The sequence below is a fragment of the Dicentrarchus labrax genome, unplaced genomic scaffold, assembly GCF_905237075.1.
Source record: "Dicentrarchus labrax unplaced genomic scaffold, dlabrax2021, whole genome shotgun sequence".
Classification (NCBI taxonomy): domain Eukaryota; kingdom Metazoa; phylum Chordata; class Actinopteri; family Moronidae; genus Dicentrarchus; species Dicentrarchus labrax.
Genome location: NW_026136704.1, coordinates 19,315,973 through 19,343,229, shown reverse-complemented (window position 1 = coordinate 19,343,229; position 27,257 = coordinate 19,315,973). Strand labels below are relative to the sequence as shown.

At 41.4% G+C, this 27,257-nt stretch overlaps 1 protein-coding gene across 5 annotated transcripts in view; it reads left to right on the top strand.

Annotated features, from left to right (window-relative positions):
• arhgef12a (Rho guanine nucleotide exchange factor (GEF) 12a) overlaps positions 1 to 14,137 on the top strand; it is a 39,598-nt gene extending 25,461 nt beyond the window's left edge. For 2 of the 5 annotated variants that reach the window (XM_051397505.1, XM_051397503.1), the window contains 32 exons: positions 102 to 179; positions 705 to 824; positions 1,287 to 1,394; positions 1,661 to 1,795; positions 2,008 to 2,109; positions 2,278 to 2,388; positions 2,495 to 2,593; positions 2,892 to 2,934; positions 3,239 to 3,344; positions 3,467 to 3,604; positions 3,722 to 3,754; positions 4,373 to 4,487; positions 4,576 to 4,681; positions 4,764 to 4,967; positions 5,048 to 5,219; positions 5,566 to 5,717; positions 5,940 to 6,086; positions 6,425 to 6,510; positions 7,332 to 7,457; positions 7,719 to 7,833; positions 9,418 to 9,518; positions 9,728 to 9,805; positions 9,989 to 10,064; positions 10,185 to 10,352; positions 10,548 to 10,635; positions 10,730 to 10,807; positions 10,901 to 10,995; positions 11,087 to 11,290; positions 11,405 to 11,641; positions 12,330 to 12,559; positions 12,677 to 12,752; positions 12,864 to 14,137. In XM_051397505.1, coding sequence (XP_051253465.1) covers positions 102 to 179; positions 705 to 824; positions 1,287 to 1,394; positions 1,661 to 1,795; positions 2,008 to 2,109; positions 2,278 to 2,388; positions 2,495 to 2,593; positions 2,892 to 2,934; positions 3,239 to 3,344; positions 3,467 to 3,604; positions 3,722 to 3,754; positions 4,373 to 4,487; positions 4,576 to 4,681; positions 4,764 to 4,967; positions 5,048 to 5,219; positions 5,566 to 5,717; positions 5,940 to 6,086; positions 6,425 to 6,510; positions 7,332 to 7,457; positions 7,719 to 7,833; positions 9,418 to 9,518; positions 9,728 to 9,805; positions 9,989 to 10,064; positions 10,185 to 10,352; positions 10,548 to 10,635; positions 10,730 to 10,807; positions 10,901 to 10,995; positions 11,087 to 11,290; positions 11,405 to 11,641; positions 12,330 to 12,559; positions 12,677 to 12,752; positions 12,864 to 12,874 — 3,738 coding nt within the window. In that variant the 3' untranslated portion in view covers positions 12,875 to 14,137. The remainder of the gene's footprint in view (positions 1 to 101; positions 180 to 704; positions 825 to 1,286; positions 1,395 to 1,660; positions 1,796 to 2,007; positions 2,110 to 2,277; positions 2,389 to 2,494; positions 2,594 to 2,891; positions 2,935 to 3,238; positions 3,345 to 3,466; positions 3,605 to 3,721; positions 3,755 to 4,372; positions 4,488 to 4,575; positions 4,682 to 4,763; positions 4,968 to 5,047; positions 5,220 to 5,565; positions 5,718 to 5,939; positions 6,087 to 6,424; positions 6,511 to 7,331; positions 7,458 to 7,718; positions 7,834 to 9,417; positions 9,519 to 9,727; positions 9,806 to 9,988; positions 10,065 to 10,184; positions 10,353 to 10,547; positions 10,636 to 10,729; positions 10,808 to 10,900; positions 10,996 to 11,086; positions 11,291 to 11,404; positions 11,642 to 12,329; positions 12,560 to 12,676; positions 12,753 to 12,863) is intronic. The other 3 variants (XM_051397507.1, XM_051397506.1, XM_051397504.1) reach the window with 2 other exon arrangements.
• Positions 14,138 to 27,257: the final 13,120 nt, after the last annotated feature.

Sequence of the window (27,257 nt, the reverse complement as noted above, 5' to 3'; positions counted from 1 at the left end):
ATTATGTATATCTAATGCTTTCTCGAATGCATCTCACCTGTAGTCTTAACTCCCTGTTCCTCCATATGCTTTTTGACGCCTTTTTCCCTTTTTGCCCATAGGATGAGAATAGCAGTGTTTGTAACCAGAAGGTTGATGTCTTGCAAAAGATGCTCTTCAGAGAGCAGCAAGAGCTGCAGGTTAGCATAGCAATCACTGTCACTTGCTGTCTTCTCTCTATTGTAACACAGTTTTCCTTGTTAGGATTTGGCAATTGCAAGTTGATTTGCACCCTTTTTGCACAGTTATGTATATTTAATATTTAATATTTATATTTAAATGTGTATTTATCTTTAAATACAACATCGCTTTGGGTTTAATTTTTGTTTTATTCTGTTTTATATATATATATAAAATATATTTTATTCCTATACTTTTAACCTCTGAACAATTTTGTCCTCGGTCTTAGATTACTTTTTTATCATCTACTTGCGTGATTTATTTTATGCTTTATGCAACAGCTGCTTTAGGATGATTGTTGTACATATGACCAATAAAATAACTTCAATACTGCAGCTTTTCATGCAGGCCTTTTGAGACAGTGTTTTCCTTAACACCCCATGCATCATACCAGAGTAAACATTTGATTTGCCTGATTGTATAAAATAAATAGGATACTACTGGAGGTTATTTCTTGTTTTGATGTCACTCCTCTCCCTGTACAGGCCATGAAGGAGGAGTACAGCAGGAACCCCACCCCCAAACTACTGAAAGACATCCAGGAAGCTAAGAAACACATTCCTCAGCTGCAGGGTCAGCTCATCAGGGCCACTGGGGCAACACAGGTAGAGCAAATAACCCCCCTTTAACTAACTACCTCCATGTACAAAATTGGTTATCTAGGGACACCAATCTACCAGCAACATCCCTGCAGTCTTTGCATAATTTTGTGTAGTGCGTTTAGGGATCGCTCCAGACAAACATTAATCCTAATCTTATCAGAGGATTAGGCTTTCTCTGTGGGATGGGATCTTTTGTGTCTGTGTGACAGCTTATTTTACATACACCATTCACCCAACCATGTATTATGCGTGTCACCATATCAGTCAGATCTCTCAATTTTAAAAGTTATGCAATAACACTCTTAAAATACCCATTATTTGTGCATTTGTTAATTGTTACCAATGTAGCCTGTTAGTTTGCTCTTAGACTAAAACATATTTCATTCTGGTCTTTGTGAAACGTGTTGTTATGTAAGAAGGTTGTTTATAATTAGTAACAAATCTTTTGTTTACATGAATCTGTAGGAGGCTGTTCCAGGTGGTGATGCAGATGATGGTAGCATGTTTGAGACAGAGCACACTCCCTCGTTTAAGGGAGACAACAGTACCGACCTGTCCTGGAGTAGCACTCCCGTAAGTTGTCACCGATCAGCACTGCTAACCAACATAATTTAAATTTACCTCTGAACTTAACATTAAGCCTTGATTCCAAGGCAAGGTGAGCTTTAGAACAATAGAGTCATGGCATCATGCTTAATTAGATAAGTCAGTCTTAATTGGCTTAGCTTTGGCTGCTTAAGATCTAGACCACACCAGTGCAAACAAGGAGGATGGATGGATTTCTTTTGTAAAATTGAAGCTGATGGAGAATGTCATGTTTTGTTCCATCCCATCTCCAGTTATCTCGTGGATTCGGGCCTGGATCTCCAGAGAGCCTGTGCCCAAGAGAGTCATCCTGCCCCAGCCCAAAGAGCACACCCAGGAACAGCTTCAACTCTTGCCACTCTCCAGAGGCAGAGGACGCCACTGACCTGGTAGGTAGACTTTTTGGCTGTGAGCAAATTCTGCTCAAGAAATGTGCTCATTCACTCTATTTCCTGGTGTAAACTTGGCAAAGAGCGTGTTTTATCAATAAATCTTTAAGGGAATTTGATTAAAAATAAAGTAAACCTCAAAACAGTAGGTCCAAATTTAGAATTTCTTAATGAAAAACACTAATTCCCTGTCTTCACTGTCTTTTCCCCAGGACTCTCTGTCCCCTACCACAGTCAGCAGTCCCTTTTCCACCCGCCTTGCCTCGCAAATCATTGGAGCTGAGGACGACTATTTTGATTCAGACCAGGAGCAGGTATGTTAACATCTATGTCTGTCATAGTATTACTAAACACAGCTGTCAAATTCAAAATATTTTTAAAAGGCACAGCTTTTCTTTGTAAAAAAGGACTAAATGATATCATTCAAACTCATGTCACATGTAAAGACAAGATGGCAAACTGTTGTATTGATTTTGTTTCAGACAAATGGCCAGTGTAACAGCTTTAACAGTATTGAGCAGCTCAAGTCTCGCCCCGCCCACCTCGCAGCCTTCCTTCACCATGTTATCTCTCAGTTCGACCCTGCTCCTGTGGTAAAATCCTCCTCCTTCACACCTTGTTAAAATCTTTTATGTGTTCATTTCCTGTTTTCATGCGGCCTGTCAGGCACATTTTTCTCAATAAATCTTATGTCCTCAGCTGTGCTACCTCTATGCTGACTTCTACAAGCAGACCAACTCCAAAGAGACCAGACGGGTGTTCATGGACCTCCACACCTTTTTCATTGACCGGGGAGCAGTAAGTACAGTTTTTGTTCTCCCCAGTGAAATATGGGCAACGCTACAGGTCAGACTCATCCACTGTTGTCACAAGTCACACATTTACTGGTTAGGATAACGTGACATTTTTGTTACAGATCGGCTATTAAATCATTCATAAGTGATGCCATGGGATTATGAGATTTAGGATCTGCACTCACATTGACATTTAATATTATTTGAAAGTGTTTTGGTGCACTTCAGCATTCTCACTAATTTCCCTAATTTGTCTTTTGTCCCAATTTGTTGTTAAAGTATAAAACTTTTTGTTTTTACAGAATCTGAAAGTTCCTGTCCCAGAATCCATCTCTGCGGATCTTGGTAAGTATTTAATTTTAAGTAGGTTTTTTTTCTTTTGTTACAGTCAACTTCTGTACTTCTGTTGGCTCACTTCAACCATTTAGCCATCCCCATTATACAGTCCCTGTAAGTTGGTCACTTACTCAGCCATGCACACACAATTAAGATGTTAAGAAATCAAACGCTCTGATGGTTTGGAAAGTATTGCTTAACCTTAACAGCACATATTTAGCGTACACTTGCCATTATCCTTTGAGCCTTGGCATACAGTATATGTGAGTGTGTATGTGTGTGTGTGTGTGTGTGTGTGTGTGTGCGTTTGCAGACCGGCGGCGGACAGAACTGATCCCAGAGGAAATAAACAGACAACATGTTCAAACACTGCAGGACTCTCTGCTCCCTGACATCCAAAAGAACCTTGAAGATTTCAGGTAAACTTGTCTGACTTGTTCCCTGTGGTGTGGGAGCTTCAGATTAATTGCAGAATTTTAGTACACTACCTTCTGTTTAGCCAAAGTAACCACAGTATATGACTTTATGTTGGTACATGTAGGCAGAAGCGCAGTATGGGCCTAACGGTGGCTGAGGTAGAGCTGGCCAGACTGGACCAAGAGAGAGTCAGAGACCGTGTCACTCTGGAGCGAGAGCGTTCGTATGCTGAAAACATTATCACCAAGATAGAGGATATCCTGTAAGTAACAGATGCCACGCATACGTACATACATATGCTGCGCAGATGCACAAATACTCACAGTTGTGTGTTTCTAACCATCATTACCCACTCACACACTCTTTTTATTGTTTATAGGTTGACTACTCAGACCACAGAGGAAGAGAAATGGTAAGCAAACGTATAATGTGTTAAGCATTTGGTTGATTAACATGAGTATTTCTCAAAGCATATGAAGCGGGTCATTTAGGGCTTCAAGGGCTCTCATGGCCCCTCGAACCATCTGTGTCTCACAATAATCTAAAATAATTATTATTTTATTAGATTTTTTTTGACTCCTTTTAAATTAATTATTAAAAACATCTTGTGCTTAATGATTAACATCTGTCAGTGGTAGTAGTTTTTAATCCTTAAAGTATACTCTTTGATGTTTCAACTAAGAACATATTGGTGTCATCGAAACCCCATTCTACATCCTCCACAGTTTACAAATGAAACACTCGGGCAGTCTCTTAAAGATAACATCTAATTTATGCAGTATGTTTATATTAAATAATTCAAACGTGTGACTGATTGAAACAGTCTTGTTTGAAATGCCATATGGTCGCAGCACACCGCAGATGGTTTGTGTAGAAAATTGCTCAAGAAGGACTGGTATGACATATGGTGCAAGTCACAATACGGACACTTGTTCTCTTACATTTTACATTTTAGCATTCTCTTTCTTTGTTGATGAGAATTCCTATAGCAGCAACCATCTCAAGTCTTGTCACTTTTGTTTTCATTTAGCACTACAATGCAGTATGTCATCTATACATACATGAAGCACCTTGGTGTGAGGGTTAAGGAACCTCGCAGTCTGGAGTCCAAACGGGTCAGGATCAACTTTCTGCCCAAGATGAAGGTACTTAACATTACTCTTTGCCCCTTGGTCCTTCTTTGTCTGTCTTTATCATCGACCTGACATTTTCCTTGCTTTTCAAAAAATACAGAAAAGCATCAAGACAGAAAAGGAAGGCGAAGAGAAGGTGAAGAAACCCAGATTTCCCAGCATCCTTGGACCTCAGCGTCGGCCCAGCCGCATTGAAGCAGCATCAGGTCAGTTAGGACTTCTGAGTAAACCAAAATTATGACGCTACTTCTAAAGCTTTTACAAGTTTTAACACCACTTTCCTCTCAGTGGGTAAAGCCTTGGATGGTCGACCCCGGCCTCAGAAACAGTTGTCTCAGCCTACTCTGGGGGCAAGCGAGCACTCAGAAGCTGGTCGTCTAAGAGGCAGCCAATCGAGCGAGGGTTCTGAACTTATACACTCCACGTCCATCAACACCTCATCCCCAAACAGCGGCACCTATAGCTCCGACACTAGCCGAGACACTGATATGGGTGAGCGACTGAATTAAACACATTGGTAGAAAAAGAAGATGGAGGAATGGATGGTTACTAACTTGTTACTTGTCTCTCAGGAGGCACTCCGACCTCGGGCCCCTCCAGGCTGAGTGACGGCCTTCAGTCCGACCCTGTGGATGGATTGCCGTACCCTGCTCCGCACTTTGACCTGTACAGCTTGGACCAACTGCAAGAGGATGACAGAGAAAGCGACAGAGTCCACGAGGGAACACCAAAGGCCATAAGAAGGTGAGGATACCTGATCAATTTTGACTTTTCTAACTTAAATCAATCTAAAAAATTAAGAAGTGCTAGTATGCAGTGGGGAATTTTTTATTAGCCGGATGAAATTAATTTCAGTTAATTCAATTAAAAATGTAATTCATTTTCTAAAGTATCTTTTATTTCCTAAAAGTTTTCCTTGTTTTATCTGGTTGAAATTTTCTTTAAATTGAGGATTTTATAACTTGTGCCTTATTTTATTTTTTGTACTTTGTAACATGTGTTTTGAAAGTGCTCTTTAAATAAAGATTATTTGTTGTATTATTATTATTATTATTATTATTATAAAAGCAAACTTTCTGTCTTGACCTAGGCTTGAAGGACTGGGTGCTGCTGATGTCCAGAGTGAGGACGACCAGGGAACAGACTCGGAGCATGACCCACCAAACTGGCAGCAGCTGGTGGGGCGAGAGGTCCTAGCAGGTCTCAGGCCTCAGGAAATCAAGAGACAGGAAGTCATCAATGGTGAGGACACGGCCTATCGCTTCATACAATATGACTTCGAAGCCAGATCTATTTTCAAATAATCCCCACCTTCATGTGCTTAAAAATGCTGTTGTGTTATAGAATTATATGATATGCAGCAGCAGAGCATTTTCTTGGATCCAGTTGCTGTCAAATGTACATCATGTTGAGTTGCGCAAATTGTCTGCCATCTTGAATTAATATCTTGCATTATGTCTGCAGAGCTGTTTTATACAGAGCGTGCACACGTCCGGATGCTGAGAGTTTTGGACCACGTTTTCTACCAGAAGCTCTCCAAAGAGGCCATCCTGCCTCCAGCTGACATCAAGAATATCTTCACCAACCTGGAAGAGATTCTACAGCTGCATGGTACACACACACACACACACACACACACACACACACACACACAAATACACACATCCTGAAATCCATTAAATATTCTTATCTATGCATGACTGCTCTTGAACCATTAAGATGCAGTAAAAAAAAATAAACACTCAGTAAGGGAGTGAGAATTAAAAAGTTTAGAGTAAAAATAAACAGAATGATAAAATGTAGAATTTAAACTATGCATATACACAGCAACCTCGCATTTTCATGTTGTATTCTTCATCTTTGTTATCTTATGTACACACACACACACACGCACTCACTCGCTCACTCACTCACTGACTGTCTATTGGTTCCTCTCTTTCGAATTTCAGTTTCAATACAGGAGCAAATGGCAGCCGTTCGGAAGAGAAATGAGTCTTCAGTAATTGATCAGATAGGAGACGACTTGCTCTCCTGGGTGAGTACTATTCTCAGGCTGAAATTGTATTTCCTCTTTCAAACATTTTCTTATATTGAATAAATTTCAAGATGACTGATGTGGTATGAAAAAACGTATTGTTCACAGAGAAATTGAACTGTTGCCTGAAATTGCTTTATAGCAGCAAAAAAAAAAAAGTTGATGTTGGCATGAGATCGTTTTTTTCTTCAGTCTCAATTCTGTTCATTTTGACATGGCATATATACATGGAAATGGTTCTGTAAAGTTTATATATGATAGAAATGGGGATATTGGTGTTTTTCACACTTAAACATTAAATCCTACACCAAAACCCTGAAAGACAAAACCTTAAAGATGGCACAAAAAACAACTTCAGCTTCCCCAGTAACAAGAAATGTAATCAAAGTGGAAGCAAGCGTGTGAAATGAAAGCCTGTTTCACTGTAAATGGTTATGTCAGGCAGTGCCCTAGATTTGGCTGACATCTCTGCATCTTGATATAATTTGTAGTACATTAGATGTGAGGTAGCCGCATATCAGCTGGCAGACTTGTCTAAAATGTCTCTCTAAAAAAACAAAACAAATGTACATTTTAAAAAATGTCTCCTTGGGGGATAAGTAGGGTAAATAGTCCCCTGAGGGTCCGAGCATTGATCTAGTCTCCATATAAACTTAAGCTGTCTCTGCTGCGAGGACTTAAGCCTGGCCCCCTTCTGGGAGTTGCTGCTCATTGTAGTGGTTAAATACTAGACATTTCCATGGCAACTACTCCTGACCCAGATCGACTGAGTGACTGATTACCGTCTCTGCTCGGTCCTGTCTTGGGTTGGGTGTCTACAGTTCAGCCGTGGAGAGGAGGAGAAGATCAAGCAGGCGGTGGGGACGTTCTGCAGTAACCAGCCTTTTGCTCTGGAGATCATCAAGACCAAGCAGAAGAAAGACTCACGGTTTACTTCCTTCATCCAGGTACTGACATCATGCTTTCTGCACATATTGAAAATTGGAGATAACATTTTAGTGATAATGTCCTCAGAATGTGCCACACAGAAGAGCTAAAGGAGTGATATGTACATGGTGGTTGATTGAGGGAATTAAGCTGAAATGTCACTTCTCTCAATACAAGCCAAAGCTACATGTAGTGTTGCTCAGTCACCATTTATACATGTGAGAAAATTAATTTTGACCGTTTAGGTTTACCCAACCTGTATTTTTTTTATTGCTTTTCAGGAGGCAGAGAGTAACAGACTGTGCCGCAGACTGCAGCTTAAGGACATCATTCCTGTAGAGATGCAGCGGCTCACCAAGTACCCCCTGCTACTAGACAACATCGCAAAGTACACAGGTGCTGTAGTGTTTCTTTACCAGTCAGTTCCTCCACAATAGTTTGCAGTGATGTGTTCATGTGGTAATCAGCTTATGTGCACAAGATTTTTTTTAATGCATAAAGGACTCCACATACTAACTGTGTGCATTGTCCTGGGTGTAATAAAATTCAAAACAAGATGTTTGAATCAGCCAAATATGTGGCCAGTAAATATTAGTCGTATTGCATGATAATAGTTATTATGGTCTTCACTAATTGAGGAATCGTTTGTTCTATGAAATGTCAAAAAAATAATGGAAATTCCCATCACAAGTTCCCATTGTCCAGTGTCTTCAAATGTCCAACAGACGGGTGGGAAAACCAGCAAATCGTCACATCACACAAGTTAAAAACAATACATTTTTGGCATTTCTGTTCAAAAGATTACTTAATCAATTATCAAAATTGAGGCAGATTAACTTTGTGCAGTTGGACTAATTGCTGCAGCTTTATATCAGAATATAGTGAGTGTAACATTTGATGCGATCAAAACATACAATGAAGCACCTACCAGCTATTTTGTTCTGGCTTTGGACACATATGGTGCCTTATTGACGCCAACATGACTGTAGGAACACACGGAGCAGATTTTTGTATTCATCCAAACCACTTACAGCTCATGCAAGTACAAAAATTGATCACACTCCTGCAGCCTTATTCAGACACCTCAAAGTCTGTTCCACTGTGTCACAGTGAGAGAAATCGTGATCTACTTTTAAAAATGACTGTTTCAAACCACTATTATACTTATTCTCTTCACTATTGCATGCAGCTTCAAACTAGTGATTTTTTCTGTCTGCAGACCAGTTTATCCCACTGGCTGGATACCTGTATAGCTTGCTGCACCAGTAAGGGTGTATAACTTACCTGCTCTGATTGTTGTTGCTAGATGAGAAATTAATTCTCGCTCTAAGTTTGGCTGCTCTGGTGCAACACCGCTGCCTCAGAGACCTTCATTAGTAGAGTTCAAATATTGTATCTAGTCGTTCTCTCCTGTGATCCTCAAATCAATTAGATCTTATGAGACAATTAATTCAGTATGGAAATTAATTTATGTATGTTGGGAGTAACCATGGAAACACGCAATACAGGAATAATATCTAGTTTGCATTTTATTTTGATTATAATATGTAATGAATGTATTAAATAATATTGTAAAAATGGAAATCTGAAAACTCTTGAAATAGAAGAAAGTGGATAAAAATGAACCAAATGAAGTCTTAAGCAAGGTACTGCGTGGCAACATGCCAACCATTAGTGAATTACAGAGACAAATGGAGAGATTATCATTTTAATGGTCCTGGAGCGGTAGTGCACATTTCGGGAAATGTCTCACCCATTATTTGGTCCATCATTTTAGTCTTGGCTGGGGTTTGGGTCTCACACAGAGAAAACGCACTAACGATAAAGTATAACCAGCTATTATGAGATCATAACGCCACTCTGCTTTATCATAATCTTTGAGAACGATGGTGTGTTAATGGACAGAGGAAATATCAATTTGCTGGACAGCCCCCTGCAGAACTAAGGAGGTCTTACTTCTTATTTGATAATATCTTTCAGACAACACAGTGGAGAAGGACAAAGTGAAGCAGGCAGCAGACTGCTGTAGAAAGATCCTCAATCACGTCAACCAGGCTGTGAAGGAATCTGAGGACAAGCAGGTGTGATTTATTTTTTTAAATCTTCTTTCTGCTATATGCCATCCACAAGACTTTTCTCTCAGTCTCATCCTAAGTCCTTCCTCTTTCTTCCTGCTCTACCACAATTTATTTTTTCACTACCTCCTTTGCTCCCCAGGCAGTGGCTTGCTTTTAAAGAGCGCTTACTTATCCCCTTTCCTCTTCTCTTCTTCTCTCCGTCCTTCCTGTAGAGGTTGGAGGACTATCAGAGAAGATTGGACCTCTCTACTCTAAAGCAGACAGACAACCCCATGATCCTAGAGCTAAAGGTGAGTTATCTACACGACCCTTTCAGCTTCAGTTAAAGCATACTCACTTGTTGTACACCCACACACGCTGTTTGAAATAACTGCTAGGTAGAAAGGTAGTGCTGTGTGGAAGTGGCTCAATAGACCAGCAGCAAGTACTTTATAATAAGCTTTAAATGTATTTCCTTGTTCTACCTCCATCAGAACTTGGATCTCACCAAGAGAACGATGGTGCATGAGGGACCACTGTCATGGAAAGTGAACAAGGACAAGACTATTGGTTCGTAATCAGTGCTTTATAAGAGTTTCATTGTTATTAAGCTTGGATATTGCTTCCAAAAACTCCAGTAGACCTCTGCTCATGTTTGACAGCCCAAATATCCTGACTGTCTCCTTTCAGAGTTGTACACGCTCCTCCTGGAAGACATCCTTGTTCTGCTACAGAAACAAGATGAGCGTCTGATCCTGAAGTGTCACAGTAAAAACTTGGCAGGCACCGCAGATACCAAACATATCTTCAGCCCCATCATCAAACTCAACACTGTGCTGGTGCGCTCTGTGGCCACAGGTCAGTTAACACCTTATCTCTTGACTGTTTTCATCGTTCTGCAGTTCACAGAAACGACACAACAGTCACTTGATAAACCAGGATAAGATCAAATCATGAAAACAAACCCAGAAGAAGGTGTCAGGCCTCATGCACGTAGGGCAGAATTGTAAATAATCTCACCCTAAACTTTCTGTCTGCACTCTCTCCTGCCAGACAACAAGTCCTTCTTCGTCCTATCCATGTCAGACAACGGAGCCCAGATCTATGAGCTGATGGCGCCCACAGTCTCGGATCAGAGAACGTACGCCCACACACCTTTTTGATTGATACGTTGTTGTTGCTCAAGTTGTAAAACGGCTTAATAAGTGTTTTTCTTTTTTTTCCCCTTGCACTAGGTGGCAGCGTCTAATCACCCAGAGAGCCGATGCCATGAAAGTCAAACCTCACAGCGTCATACCATTACCTCAGACTGAGTATGTTGCTTTATCATCTTCATAATTTGATCAGAGCAGATGGTTCTCAGGGTATGAGCTTGTTATTAACATAAGATATTGCTTGTGTGCCAGTGGGGAGAGAGACGGTGTGGAGATCATTACAGCAGGTGTTTCCAGGCTGAGTAGAGACCCAGACCGCACATCCACCGGCAGCACCCAGTCCACAGGTAACCGGAGCCACTCGTTTCTTCATCTTTTCTTCCATACTCATTTCAATATTATGTCCTACTAGATAATCCTTCTCTAATTACCCCTCAGATAAAGAGAGCAGTCCTGCCTCTAGAAGTGTGATCCAGAGTTCTCTACCAGGTAATAATCCCTTTGAGGGGGTAAAGGCAGAGGAAGAGGAGGAGGAGGAAGGTTTTGTGGACCCAGAGCCTCCTTACCAAGTGGCTGAAGATGGCAAAGAAGGAGACTCGTTTAACATGTTTCCCTCCAGAGCAGATGAAGCACTGAAAACATGTAAGCACACAGAATGGATAGCTCAAAGGGCTACATATTCAGCGAATTAATGAGCTGTATACAGATGTTGTATGTATAATAATCATTAACCCTTACCCCTCACCTGTCCCTCAGTGGCAGCATTAAAGCAGGTGTTGGTGACCCAGCTGATGTCCCAGGAGGCCGCAGAGCAAAGCAAACGCTCTACGGGGGCCCGTCTCCTCAGGACCACCTCTCTGCGAACGCCCGTAGACAGCCGCGCACGGGTTATGGTCCACAATGGCTCAGAGAAGAACAGCCCCCAGACAGAGGACCTGACTCAGGACCTGGGCTCTGGGGACACAGGCTTCTTTGATTCTCCTGAAGATTATGGTGAGCCTGGACAATTGATTAGTCATTATACATTACACTGGAGGTTTAAATAATGTGGGGGGTAGCGGTTCTTAAACTATGACACAAGAAGCAGATCTGTCTTCCTGTGTCAGGGTACCAGCAGTGTAAATATACACATGTACTAAGACAAACAAAACAGAAACGATAGAGCACGAGTTTTACCCGTAAGGTTTTGGCAGTGCACCAGTTGTTGTGTATCAGCGGCAGCCTCCTAGCTAAGCTGATGAAGTGTTGCTGGTCCGCTGAGTGGGAGTGTTTCCCAATTAGTTACAGTGAAAATGGACCAAGATTAGTGTCAAACTGTGTGCCAACATTGTTCCACTGTAGTCTGGTTTGTCTGTGGAAACATTCTCCTAATGCAGACCAGAAAGTAGTAACTAATGATAAAGAAGTGTTTATCTCTGGATTAGTGGCCATACTCAGTCTAGAGAATAACATTTGAGCATATAATCAAAGTCCTTGAGCTCTGCTAAAACTACATCTTCACATGTTCAGGAATTCTAAGCAAAGTTTATTCATTTATTTGTGTTATGTGATGTTTTTTTTTCTTATTCAACACCACCCTAAACACACAAAGAAAAACTGAGACGCAGTTTGCTCAGTGATCAGTGTCTCTCTCAGTTCCTGATGTTAGGAGTACTAAATGGCTCCTTTTTGGTTCTCTCAGCAGGATATTTAGTCCTGGAGGGTTACGGTGGCCCAGGGGAGAGCAGCACAGATGATGACATCTTGGCATCAACCACAGGGAAGCAGCTGCGCACCTCACAAGGCTGTGCTGCCGACTCTGGCATAAATTTGAGGTTCTCTTCAACGTCACAGGCCGGCAGCCTCTCCTCTTTCAGCAGACAGGTCTTGTCTCACCTGAGAAACCTTCAGGCAAACCTCAACTATCTGAAGGTAATTAACAGTAAAGAGCTCAGCAACACTTACCTACCTTTTAAAAATACTATATTCACACGTTGTGGTCTTTTTTTATTGCCTGAGCTGACAGTGAATTGTTTGTTTGTCTTGCAGGAGGTTGAGGCCAAGTACAATAATCTAATACGCCAAAGGCCAGAGAGGTCAGCAGCAGACACGGATGGAAACAAAGGTACGTCATGTTCATGCTTGTTGTCAACATGAATTAAAAGATGTTGATATATAAATCACTTCCTGTATCTGTCCTTTTTCTGATCCTATACATCATTTTTTCCCCCCCCAGATAAGAGATAGTGGAAGTCAGCGTGACAGCTTTTGGCTCTGGTCCCAAAGAGGAAGTACCGACTTGCAGTCTGTCCCTACTTCTTGTGTCCTGGACTTTCTGGACATCTTATAAGCTTGTCCTCTCACTGCTGAGCCCCCTTTTTTTCCATCGCCGTCGCCCACGGTTGCCACAGAGAATGAGAGACTTTAAGTGTGAGCGGAAATGTGTGAAGGGAGGAGTCGTCTCTGTCGATGCCACGCCTCCCTCCATCAGCACAAGGCAATCAGGGAAGTGGGATTGCCCCAAAAACCTCACCCCTCTACCATCTAACACCCATTTTCCCCTGGAACTCCCTGCAAGAAAGAGAACTTATACCAAAATGTACAAAGATGTGTGTTTAGAATATATATATATGAAACACAAAACAAGAAAAGGAAAATTTTAAGATAATGTATTAAGATTTTTTTTATCCCAAGATGTATTTATTTTCTTTCTTTTCATTTTTTGTTTTGTTTTTTTTTAAAAAGTGTTTCCCACGTTGCTTGCATGCTTTTGGCCATGGTGTTACCTTTTTGGCTGCTTTTCCTGCTTCAGTCATACAGGGTTAGTGTGAGTGTTGAGCGCACGCTAGCATACAAGCACGCTAGCCTAGCGTACCCTGATGAAATGGCAGGAATATATTCAGACTGATAGAGGCCAGAGTTGCACTGGTGATGGATAGATCCCATTGTGTTAAACACTCTTGAATTGTGTTAAAGTCTAGAATTTCAGATACATTCTGGGTGTGGTGTTAACTAGAATGAAGAGTCTGAAGGCTCTGATCTGGTCCTGTTGCATTTCTGTGCTGCCTCCTCCTCCTCCTCCTCCTCCTCCTCCTTCCTCCTCCTCCTCACTGTGAAGGGTATTTTGCTTCTCGTCTGCTCCTCTTCTCCTTTGCGTGTAATTCTCCCCCTTCTTTTCCCTGTGAACACTTATGGGTGTCATCCTTCTCCTTTTCCATGCAGCCCAGTGGCTTCCATGCTTATTTATCCCCTCCCACACTCTATATGTCATGGTTCCTCATCTGCCTTTTGGTGTCTTGCCCCCCCCTTCTACAAGGAGCGGTCATGCTCTTTCTGTATCAGCTCCTGACAGAACTGCTGCTTCTTTCTGCTACTGTTGGCGATGCTGATCTGACTGCCTGATATTCTAATAATGTCATGAAGTTCAACATATACTGTACAATGATCAAGTTGGAAGGTTATGCATAACTTTAATAAATAAATGGTGCCATGACACATTCAGAAAGGAAACACTTGCCTGTTCTTTCTTTAAGCTTTTATGTACACCAGCATTACGCTGATGGTCAGTTTAAAGATTTTACATGTACAGTACTTATTCAATGTCACTTTCAGTAATGGGGAAATGATTGAGGACCATTTTTTTCACTTAAAGCATGATGAGGAAGATCAAGGGCGCTTGAGCATTAGACATGATAGATGGACCAAGTGTCTTTTAAAAAAAGTAGCTTATCCTTGAATTCTTACACTCCCAGTTAAAAAAACGAATCCATTTTATCACAGTGACAAATAAACGTTGAGTTATGCTATTAATCTATAAACCTTAAATAACCCAGACATCAGGTTATAACTATAGGTTACTCACCCCATTCCTTATCCTGGTTGAATTATAGTTCTTGTTAAAGAGGGTATTCATCCATGTGTAACATTTCAGGAGGATTTACAGAGGGAGCAGGACCTCTTACACGGAGTCCGCCATGTTGCACAGTCATGTTTCTATAGTAACCCAGAATGGACAAAGCAAACACTGGCTCTAGACAGGACCTTTATTCAGTTGCTTGCAATCTGCAACTTTACAGCTACTAAATCCACTGATCCACTGGTCATAATATATCTGTACTACATATGCTGACCTCTTGTCCTTTCAGATATGTTTCAGATAGCATCATTATACAGATGTCAGTATCTTTGGTGCTCTGTGTTCCTTAATTTTAAATCTCTTTATCTCTTTTTACAGTCTCGTAGGTCCTAATTCATTAATTTAGCTAAAAATAACTAAATAATTAAGTAACTGGACTAAATGCTGTATATATAAAATTGCAATAAGCGATTCTGTCAGCAACAGGAAACATGCTGAAGGCACAACTGTCACCCTTTAAAGCTCCAGAGTGTGACATTTAGGAGGATCTATTAGCAGGAATAGAATATAATATTAGTAGTTATGTTTTCATTAGTGTATAATCACCTGCACATAGGAATCGTTGTGTTTTTGTTACCTTAGAATGAGCTGTTTACCGTAGGTTGCCTTCCATTGAGTCCGCCATCCTTCATTATCAATTATTTGAACACCTGGTAAATCTAAGTCCAATATTTTCTCTCCTTTTTGCTCTGTTTTGGGTCTCCACCTACATTAACTACACAGGAATCATCTGGCTCTTCCAAGTGCTCCTCTATGTTAGCCAGCTAGCCCTCATTTGCTAACTTTGTCTGACGAAAGAGCACGCAAGCATAACAACTGCAGCAGAAAACATCATTATGATTGAAAATATCAGTTCATTTAAATTAACTCAGTTTACAAAATGTTTTATACTTAAGGGTCTTCAACGTCTCACAAGGTTCCTTCAAGTCTTTAAAGTGGTTTCAACTTGATTTCTTTGTGCTCTACCAAAGCTATATAATCCTACGGCTCAGGTTTCTTCAGTCCTTGTTTCTAGTTCCTTGTTTTTCAAAGATAATTCAACTTAACTAAATTAAAAGCAACATCATAAAATTGGAATTGTTTGAGACTGCAGTTTGAGCTTATAGCAAAGGAAGGGTGGTGTATATGTTTGTTGAATTAGTGGGAACTCGGCTCCAATTCCATAAAAGTGAATGAACTGCAGTAATACTGTAAAACTGTTTAATATTGTGCAGGAGCCTTTTAACAGTTATAATGTGAGACTGCCTCTTCCAGGGCAGCTGGCAGGGATTCAGCGTATTGTTCGTTGACACAGTGCGATGAAAGCTCAACCTCTCGTCTGTGAGTGACACATGAAACATTGAAGCCATTTCAAAAACTGAACGCCGGGTTGGAAATACGGACATTCTAGACATTTTGGAGCATTTTAACTCGATCCTCTTAGTCAAACATAAAGAAGGTCCTTTTGACCTTAACAGAATGAAATGCCATTGTAGACATTTGGCAGCACTAAATGTCAGGAGGGTGAGCATTTTTAAAGGAGCCATGAGAGAGGTTTAATCAAGGACAACGGAGAAGGTGATGATCATTACCAGCAGGTGGCAAACTTCCACCGTTAAACATGAAGTCAAGAAGACCCACCCTGAAACCTGCAGTGACATCAGTATTTAAAAGAACCCAAACAACCCTATTGATTTTCCAAATACATTTGACTCTAACATCTGATAAATAAGTGACTAAGAATGACTAAGAAATGCCTCCCATTTGCCTCCTTAGTGAGAGGCTGGTCAAGAGGATCTCACAGAGGACTGTGCTTTCATTGTGAGGAGTGTCTTGGTTTATTGCTACCTATAGGGAGTCACATCAGGGTTATGCCTGGCAGTGATTTTACAAGCAGGAGGATGCCTCACAGTCTGAATGACATGTTCCTTCTTTTCCTCTCTCTGTCACCCCGACTGTAGGCACGCTGCAGTAAAACAGAGAGGAGAGGGATTAGTAGAGAGAGGGGATATGTTATGAGGAGACAATAAGAAGCCAGACACGGTATGAATGGGGAAAATGGATGGGGGGGGGGAGAGGAAGGAAAGACGATGAAATAAGAGTAATAGAAAAGGAAGACACGAGGGAGAGTGTGATAAAGACACAGGGAAGATGAAGAGAGGACAGAGGGAGAAGAGAGGGGATGGTAATTGATTGTCTCGTTTCTCCACATGCACCTGTCACCGAGCTAATTGGAGTGGCGAAGACAAAGAGGAGAGAGGTGTCAGTCACATCAGAGCATTTCAGGAGGGCAGTTCATGTCAAGCTCCAATGAGACGAGCCTTTCTCTGCCTCCCCCTCAGCTATGCAACAGTGCTGTGAGTCACACAGGAAAATGAAGCTTTATCCGTTTGGAGGAATTCTAAATTGTCCCGTGTACAACCAAAAAAGCAAAGACTTGCATTGTTGTTGTTTTTTTTTTTTTTTTTTTTCATTTTCACCCACCAGGCCTCTCAAGTTGTGTCATCCTTTAAATATAGTATAAAAAGCAGAGAAGAAAGCGTTCACCCACGTTTGTAGATGCTGATTTGCATACATTTTGGATACATATTCAAGGCTGAAAATCAAGTTGAGGATTTGATGTGTTTACCTGATGCCGCGCACCACAAAGAACTGTTGCGGATGATTATGGTGGAGCGCATCATTTTTTTTTGGTTGTTGCCGTAGCAGCTTAATTCCAAGATAAGGATGCTTGACTAAATAACTCACCTGTGACAGGAAACAAACAACGAGACTTTTCTGAAGAATGTGGCCTTTTTCATCCACATCTCCCCAAATAGCTTTGCAATCATCAAACTCTGAACAGCAGTGCTGATGTATAGCTGAACTGAAGTTTACATACACACACACACACTTTCACATATATGCGTGGTTTTGTCCCAAAAGACTTTCTCATCAATATGCTAATGCACTTACAAGTGCATCTATTACCATTCTGATGTCCCAGGTCTTATATATTTACGCAGCAGCTTGTCTGCAGCCACTGTTCATTCTGCATCACTGTATACAGTTGAATCCCACTCTATTGTTGCTGCAGGACTGGTTGCTGCAGCTGCTGTTGTCACATAGAGAAGCATTCAGAGTCACCATGCATGTTAAAACTTGACGTCACGCAGCAAATCATGCACAGAACTGGGCTTTTCTATGCTGTGCCCTTCATTTTATGGTTTTGGTGGTTCATCAATATTCATCCTTGTTTGCAGCAGGATGCATCCCGCAGCATTCGGAGATGCTCTTTCTTACCAATACCCGGTCAATCACCGGTGTGATCAGCAAGATTGTGCGAGGTCAAACCTTAAGATCAGTCAACAAAATAATTAGTTGTGTCCTCCAGTACTTGTGCGTAGCTTTTCTAGCAGAGTCACAGTGGGGTTGTTTTCAATGCAATAAATCACTGTCTAGTTGCGGGGTGCTCATCAAAGGCTATTATATTTCAAACTCTGCAAAGGAGAATATAAAGTGGGCTACTCCTAAAAACTTAAAGTTGGAATAAAATAAATCAGCTATTCAGATGGTGATTTATGGCTGTGGCTATTCTCTTCATGGGAGGTGGGGGGGGGCACTGCCTGTCAAACTAGAAAAATTAGTTTGTTTTTCTCTCCCCTGTGTGGGAATTTACATATTTATTTTTATTGTAAATATTAACATTTTAAGAATAATTGTCAAGTGTTTTAATCAAAAATATACTTTTTTCTGTAAATGACTGTCTCAAAAGCTCATGTTTATACTAACACTGTACTGTCAAATGCATGTCATACTCTGTGAAGGACTTTTGATGGTTCCAACACGGTCACCTTAATCATAACCTGTTTCCCAAACGGGGACCTCTGACCTTATGTGATTGATTTCCATGCTGCACTTCTCCCCCCTTCATCGAGCAGAAGCCAATATCAGATGGATTGGACTGAAGATCAATGCACTCTCCACCGTCTGATTAATCCATAGCCTCTCTGGAGTAATCACTGTCCCTAGCACAACAATGAGCCAGGTGAGACGTGGAGAAGATGTGTTAAGCCAATGCTGAGAGATGAATGAACTGACTCCTTCGAATGGGAGGAATATGCTAAAATATGTGCTGCTGAAAAGAGCACAGAGTCATGTATGCCAATCAACATAAAGGATACCAGAGCCTATTCAGTGGCTGCTACTGTGGGACACTTGATAATCAACCTATCCAATGATAAATATCCACCTGTGGCATGGCTTGGCGCTGACCCTGTCTAATTACCACACCGCACTTTGATGGAGTATCTGGGTAAAAAGCTTCAGGCAGGCCAGCTGGCATTGGGCTCCCTGGTTCAGTCTGCTGTGAAAGAGAAACCAGAGAGAGCACTGCACAGGCGTTGAGCTGCTGAGCTGTGACCTGGGACCGGGCTTACCGGAGCTCAGAGCTGCAGCAGAAATCAATGGCACTTTTGGCAGGCGAGCTTCTGCTGATTTTGGTGACCACCATTGGCAAGGTTGCTTTGCTCCTGCTGTTTCTGTCCTGCCAGGTTGGCTGGGCAGAGAGTGTGTTGTGTCCAGTGCCATACAAGCAGAGAGAAAAACAGAAAAATTAAATCAGAAATGAAAACAAAGCGAGATGTTTAAGGCTTAAGTGGGATGATAGACATATGGCTGGAGTCAGCTGCATGTGTTGTCCTCTGGGCGTGTGATGGGTCCTCAGTTACAGTATGTGACAGCGATGAATGGAGACGGCCTCGCTACTCCTGATGCTGGATCTGGTTGAGAGGAGAAATTGATTAGTTATTTATCATCCTTAATATATGGCTGCCACCATCAAGACAAATAAGGAGGAGAGTGATGCAAACAAGAACACAACACAGAATACATATTTCCTTTAACCATTAAAGGACCAGTGTGTAGGATTTTGTGGCATCTAGTAATTAAGTGGCAGATTGTAACCAATTGAAACCCCCTAGCCTTACAAATGTGTAGGAGAAACAACGGTGTCCACAAAACTCTAAAGCCAGTGTTTGGTTTCTACATTCTGGCCTACTGTTGAAACATGGCGGTTCAACATGGAGGACTCCACAGACAGGACCCGTACCGTCTCTAGATTTAAAAAAAGCCTCATTCTAAGGTAACAAAAACACTACGATTCTTGTTTGCAGGTGATTCTACACTAATGAAAACATTCCTATGAATATTATATTCCATTTCTGCCAATAGATCCTCCGAAAATGTTACACACTGGACCTATAAAGGAATAGTTCAACATTTATTCGCTTTCTGACACAGACTTAGATGAAAAGATCGAAGCCACTCTCTCTCATGTTTGTAAGGTAAATATTTAGCTGGAGCGAGCAGCTGGTTAGCTTAGCTTAGCATAAAGATTGGGAGCAAGGGGGGCTAGTCACAGTATAAAAGATTCACCTACCAGCACCCCTAAATCTCACTAACTGACACGTTATACTTGGCTGGGTGCAGTTGCAAGGCAACCAGCAGAGATGTCACTGCTCCCGGTCAAGAAATAGTCAGGCACATAACTCCCCAGTGAATTTGTTTTTGCTTTTTGCTTTTGCTTTTTTAGAGATGGTACTAATTCAATTCAATTCAATTCAATTTTATTTGTATAGCGCCAATTCATAACAGAAGTTATCTCAGGACACTTTTCAAATAGAGCAGGTCTAGACCGAACTCTTTAACATTAATTACAGAGACCCAACAGTACCACCATGAGCAAGCACTTGGCGACAAGGGCAAGGAAAAACTGCCTGTTAAAAGGCAGAAACCTAGGACAGATCCTCCGGCTCTAGGTGGGTGGTCGTCTGTCTCGACCAGTTGGGGTGAGAGAGAGAGAGAGAGAGAGAGAGAGAGAGAGAGAGCGACAGACAGACAGACAGGTGCACAGCAACAACAGTATTGGCAATGGCAGTCAAGCAGGACCATGGCAGGAGGCTCCACCAGGATCCATGAGAACCTGCGAGACGAGAAAGCACAAGAACTCCGGGGAAGAAGTGGAGTTAGTAACATGCATTAAAGGGACATGAATGAGTGCAGAAAGAGAGAGGAAGAGAGTAGCTCAGTGCACCATGGGAAATCCCCCGATAGTCTAGGCCTATAGCAGCATAACTAAGGGATGGTTCAGGACTCACCTGATCCAGCCCTAACTATAAGCTTTATCAAAGAGGAATGTCTTAAGCCTACTCTTGAATGTGGTGAGGGTGTCTGCCTCCCGAACCACAACTGGAAGCTGGTTCCACAGGAGAGGAGCTTGGTAACTGAAGGCTCTGGCTCCTGTTCTACTTTTAGAGACTATAGGAACCACAAGTAGCCCAGCATTCAGAGAACGTAGTGTTCTAGAGGGGTAATAGGGTACTATGAGCTCTTTTAAGATATGAAGGGGCCTGACCATGAAGAGCTTTATAGGTGAGGAGGAGGATTTTAAATTCAATTCTACATTTTATAGGGAGCCAATGCAGAGTAGCTAGTACAGGAGAGATGTGATCTCTTTTCTAGTTCCTGTCATTACTCGTGCTGCAGCGTTCTGAATTAATTGGAGCGTTTTAATGGACTTATTGGGGCAACCTGATAATAAAGAGTTGCAGTAATCCAGCCTTGAAGTAACAAATGCATGGATTAGTTTTTCTGCATCTGTCTGTGATAGTATGTGTCTAATTTTTCTAATATTACGTAATGAAAGAAGGCAGTCCTAGAGGTCTGCTTTATGTGGGAGTTAAATGACAAATCCTGATCAAAGATAACTCCAAGATTCCTGACAGTGGTGCTAGAGGCCAAGTTAATGCCATCTAGAGTGACTATATCTTTAGACAATGAGTCTCTAAGGTTTTTGGGGCCAAGAACAAGAATTTCTTTTTTTCTGAGTTTAACATCAGAAAATTGCAGGTCATCCAGGATTTTATGTCCTTAAGACATGTTTGTAATTTAGATAATTGATTAATTTCATTGGGTTTGATTGATAGATATAACTGCGTATCATCTGCATAACAGTGAAAGTTAATGGAGTGATTCCTAATAATGTTGCCTAAAGGGAGCATATATAAAGTAAATAGTATTGGTCCAAGTACAGAACCTTGTGGAACTCCATGACTAACTTTAGTATTTATGGAGGATTCATCGTTAACATGTACAAACTGAGAACGATCTGATAAATATGACTTAAACCAGGTTAGGGCAGTTCCTTTAATGCCAATTTGATGCTCAAGTCTCTGTAAAAGAATATCATGGTCAATGGTGTCAAATGCAGCACTAAGATCTAATAATACAAGTACAGAGACAAGTCCATTGTCAGAAGCAGTCAGAAGGTCATTATTAACTTTAACCAGAGCTGTCTCTGTGCTATGATGAGCTCTAAATCCTGACTGAAAATCCTCAAATAAACTATTGTTATGTAGAAAGTCACACAACTCTTTGGCGACTACTTTCTCCAGAATCTTAGAGAGGAACGGGAGGTTAGAAATCGGTCTATAGTTGGCTAAAACCCCTGGGTCAAGAGTGGACTTTTTAAGAAGGGGTTTAATTACAGCTACTTTAAAGGACTGTGGTATATATCCTGATAATAAAGAAAGATTAATCATATCCAGTAAAGAAGTGCCAATTAAGGGAACAACCTTTAAGCAGCCTAGTTGGGATCGGGTCTAACAGACAGGTTGATGGCTTCGATGAAGAAATGATTGAAGTTAACTGATGAAGATCGATAGCAGAAAAACAGTCTAAATATACATCTAAGTTTACATTGACAGAAGTCCCTGAACTTGGAGAGCCACTGATAACTGTTGATGGCAGTTGGTGATTAATTTTTTCTCTAATAGTAATAATTTTATTATAGAAGAAGCTCATGAAGTCATTGCTACTTAAGTTTATGGGGATATGTGGCTCGATAGAGCTGTGACTCTCTGTCAGCCTGGCTACAGTGCTGAAGAGGAACCTAGGGTTGTTCTTATTTTCTTCTATTAGTGCTGAGTAATAGGCTCCTCTGGCATTACGGAGGGCCTTTCTATAAATCTTAAGATCATCTTGCCAATTTGAGCGATATTCTGATAATTTGGAAGAGCGCCATTTCCTTTCAGATTTCCTAGCTATTTGCTTTAACTGGCGGGTTTGGTGGTTATACCAAGGTGCTAGTCTCCTATGTTTTAATAATTTCCTTTTATAGGAGCGATAGAGTCTAATGTTGATCGTAGTGAGCCTGTAGCACTATCGACAAGATTATCAATTTCAGAGGGACTAAAGTTGTTATAGGACTCTGTTAAATTCAGACATGGCATTGAATTAAACACTGAAGGAATCTCCTCCTTAAATTTAGCTACAGCACTGTCAGATAGACATCTGCTGTAGGAAGTTTTGCCTAATGGCTTATAATCTAATAGTATGAATTCAAAAGTTACTAAATAATGGTCAGATAGGAAAGGATTATGTGGGAAGACTATTAAATGTTCAATATCAATGCCATAGGATAAAACAAGGTCAAGAGTGTGATTAAAACAATGAGTTGGTTTATTTACACTCTGACAGAAGCCAATTGAGTCTATTAATGATATAAATGCATTACTAAGGCTGTCATTGTCAACATCCACATGAATATTAAAATCACCTACAATAATTACTTTATCTGATTTAAGGACTAAGCTTGATAGAAACTCTGAAAATTCAGATATAAAATCAGAGTACGGTCCAGGAGCGCGGTACACTATAACAAATAGAACTGGCTGCAGTGTTTTCCAGTTTGGGTGAGAAAGACTAAGAACAAGGCTTTCAAATGAATTATAATTTAGTTTAGGTTTGGGGTCCATTAAAACGCTCGAATCATATATAGCTGCTACTCCACCTCCTCGGCCTGTGCCTCGAGGAATGTGAGTATTAATATGACTGGGGGGTGGATTCATTTAGGCTAACATACTCCTCGTGGGACAACCAGGTCTCAGTAAGACAAAGTAAATCAATATCATAATCTGATATTAATTCATTCACTAAAACAGCTTTAGAGGACAGAGACCTGATATTTAACAGCCCACATTTCATTCTCTTATTTTGTGCTACTGAGGAGTTGGTTTTAATTTTTATTAGATTTTTATGTTGAACTCCTCTTGTTTTTATTTCTTTAAATAGTTTAGGTGGTCGGGGACAGACACAGTCTCTATGAGGTTTTGGGTGGGTGACTGTTCTAAAGAAAGAGCAGAGAAGTGTGTAAGACAGCAGCTCTGCTTCCTGGTCCCAACTCTGGACTGTCAGGTTTTAGAGATAAACTTCGCCATATTCCTAGATAAGAGAGCCGCTCCATCCAAAGTGGGATGGATGCCGTCTCTCCTAATCAGACCAGGTTTTCCCCAAAAAGGCTTCCAGTTATCAATGAAGCCCACATCGTTTGCTGGACACCACCTCGACAGCCAGCGGTGGAATGACGACATGCGGCTATACATGTCATCACTGGTCACATTGGGCAGGGGTCCAGAGAAAACTACGGTGTCCGACATTGTCTTAGCATAGTTACACACCGACTCCACTAAGAGGATTTTGTTATCAGGCTAGCTATAAAATAGTTCAGTCTTAGCAACTACAGCATACTGTATACAGTAATAACTATTTGGGACTTTGGAGATCCTGGTCTCAGTTAGTTGCCAATGGCACATTGTACAACCACCAAGAAAGGAGGCATACACACATCCTGATACAGTTTTAAGTAGCTGCTGGTGTGTAATAGCTCCCACTGGATTTAAAAACATACCTGATGAAGACCTACGGCTGCAAGATTATATAATTGTTGCATAAGTCTGACAGTATTGAAAGCAGTGTGTGGCATCCACCCTTTTTTAAATTCCTCCTAGTGCAACCGTAGTTCTGAGTCACTAAGCGTGAGTCACCCTTTCTTGCATGGAGCAAACATAGTTTACTTAATTGTATGATCATTCTTGGTGAGCATGGACAGTATAAACAGGCTTTTGCAGTATTCCTTAAAGCCCACATCCATAATTATAAGATGCTGTCCTCTTATGAGTCGCTGATGCCCTACCACTGGCTCCGTTTATGTTTTACGCATGAGGATGAATTTTACATGAGCTTTGAAGCTGAGCATGTTTGTTTTACATTGACAGTATTTGTAAACAGTACATTTAAAAAAACAAAATGCTTCAATCTTGAGATGAAATGCATATGTTCCAGGTAAAGGAGATGCTCCTCAAAGAACCAGAATCTAATTTCTGAGGCTAAATTAATTCACCAAGGGGGCTTTAAAAGATCCAGAGAGCTTCGTCTGATCTACAGCTGACCACAATCTTATTCGGGTTTTTTTTCTTATTTTCTCTTACTCTGATTGCATTTCAGCTTTCAAAATAAATACATATACCTATATTAATCCTGCTCACTCTCAGTTTTTAAAATAAAACAAGCGAAGAAGCATTTAGAAGTTGCATTTCAGGACAAGATTTGAGTGCCTGGTACATTTGAGCTCTTGCAGCTGTGTTTTCTGGTGTCCAGTCAGGACGGGAGGGCAAGCGTCTTCCTCACCTCACTCAGCGTTCACAGCTTCAGCATCTCAATATTAGATAAGAAGTGGTAATGCACGCCTGTCTAAAAGTCTTGAATGAATGCTGAGAGACCAAGCTGGGGTCAGGTGATTTAATCTACCTGACATGCTCCTGCAGAGTGCTGATCAATAATGCTCCAATGCTAACATCAACATCAGGAAGGAATGAATCCACTTGAAGAAAAGAAAAAATGCGAAGAGTGAGCAAAGACTGAAAGAACAACAAAACCTGACTAGAATTGAAAATGACTCTTTTGTTTGGTCGTCTGTTGCTATTCTCTCCACAGGCTGGAGGCCTAAACTAGTCATTTGGAACAAGAGCGTCTCCTGCCGTCCGCTTTAACTCATCTGACAGCATCCTGCTGGCTTTTGAAAAGGGCACGAATTCAGTGGACGCTAATAATCCCTGGTAAGGCCTGAAGGTGAGCTGTCTCTCAAGACCTACTGGAGCAGAAGTTCACTGAGGGGTTCTGCAGAGAATGACTCCAGTCAAGGGCTACGCTAATCCCGCTAAACTGGTTCACGAGGGCACTATTTTGCAAAGGGGGGGAAGTAAGAGAAGGGCACCTATTAAGTGGGGGTCCACAGAGAGGCTTCCACTCTCCTGCATTAACATCTTCACCTTGAAAATTGGATAAAAGGTACTTTGCCTCTCAAAACAGCTTTAACAGCATATGGGCTTTTGTCAAGTGTCAAGGTATTTTGACCTATCGAAATAATACCCTTCACTTCATTTTTCTCTTTCTGAACAGGAGCACCTGTTCTTGAGAGACAGCTTATTTAGGTAATAGCTGATCTGGAATGGTCTTTTCATTTCCCCCTGTTTATAGAGGTCACGCACTGACAGTCCCAGTGTGCCAGGGGCTATGATGTAGTCGACTGATAGCAAAAAATACACTCTGCCAATGTAGAGTCAATTCTAGAGGGAGGAGAAATTGTGATCTGTGCTATTTAACCCCTAATAAAGTCAGGACTGGTGATTGACACCTGGACCAGATTACTCTTGAGCTGAGGGAAATGAAGATAAGAGAGGATGTTGTGTGTGTGTGTGTGTGTGTGTGTGTGTGTGTGTGTGTGTGTGTGTGTGTGTGTGTTAGCCTGCAGGTGAATCTCCCCAAATTCAAACTGACTTTCTTCATTTGGGGTCAAAGAAGCGCACACTTGAGTCATACTCTGGCGGGTGATTTGTTCCTGAAAGGGCAGCTATGGCAATGCATGATACATCTTCTTGATAGAAGGTGAGCAGGAATGTGGATGCTTCAATGGTTGCATTGTTTTCCTACAAGTTTGTGTTTTATCCTGCTTATGCAAAAGAACACTTTTTAAAAGATTTTTGTTTGTGTACAGCCTCCTACTTGCCATGCTGATGCCTCACAAGCAGTGATTTTAGTCCTTCCTCAAACTATTACTGTCACTTAAATGCTCCCACCTGTCCTCATTGCTCATCTCTGCTGCCTTGAAATGAGTAAGAGAAACACTTAACTGCCCATTCTCCTTAGCTGAGTGCAATATAGCTCTTCTGTGTGCCTGGGTAATGGTTTGCTACGAGTGACGAAATTGTCCAAACAAAGCACGTAAGGCTGGGTTTCCCCATCGGGCACTCATCATGCTTAACAGCAGCTTTTCTACCGAGGCATATCCACTGCAGCATATGCAATTCAGATCCAGGCGACATCTAATTGATGTCGCCTATGATTGTTTTGAATACTGTCACATACAGTAAGTGTTAGGGTTGACCTAGATGTGACACCAACACAGAAAAGCAGTTCTTGGTTTGCCACTGCAAATTCACGTCACTCTACTCGTCTTTAGTGCTTTATTACTCATTACCCACTCTCTCTCTTTTTCTCTCATCCCCCATATTATGTCTTCCCATCGCTCTCTGGCCACTGGAAGAAAGCCAGAGCCATTAGCCTGCTGTCGGTTTGAGGGAGGACGGGGATCTATCCTGTTAGCTGATGCAAAATGAACAGCACCACTTGGTCACACAATGCACAATACTGGAGGACCTTTGGGGATGGAAGGTGACACGGTAGAAGCAGACAAAGAGAGTGTGTTTGTGTGCCATGCCTCACAACCTGAGACATCGACACACCACAGCAATGCTGCACCGGTGCAGCAGTGGTCTGATTCATAGCTAATGAATATTTACCATCCGGCCATGCCTGCACCGGCTCACAGGGGAAACCGAGGTGTTGAACCACTAGTAG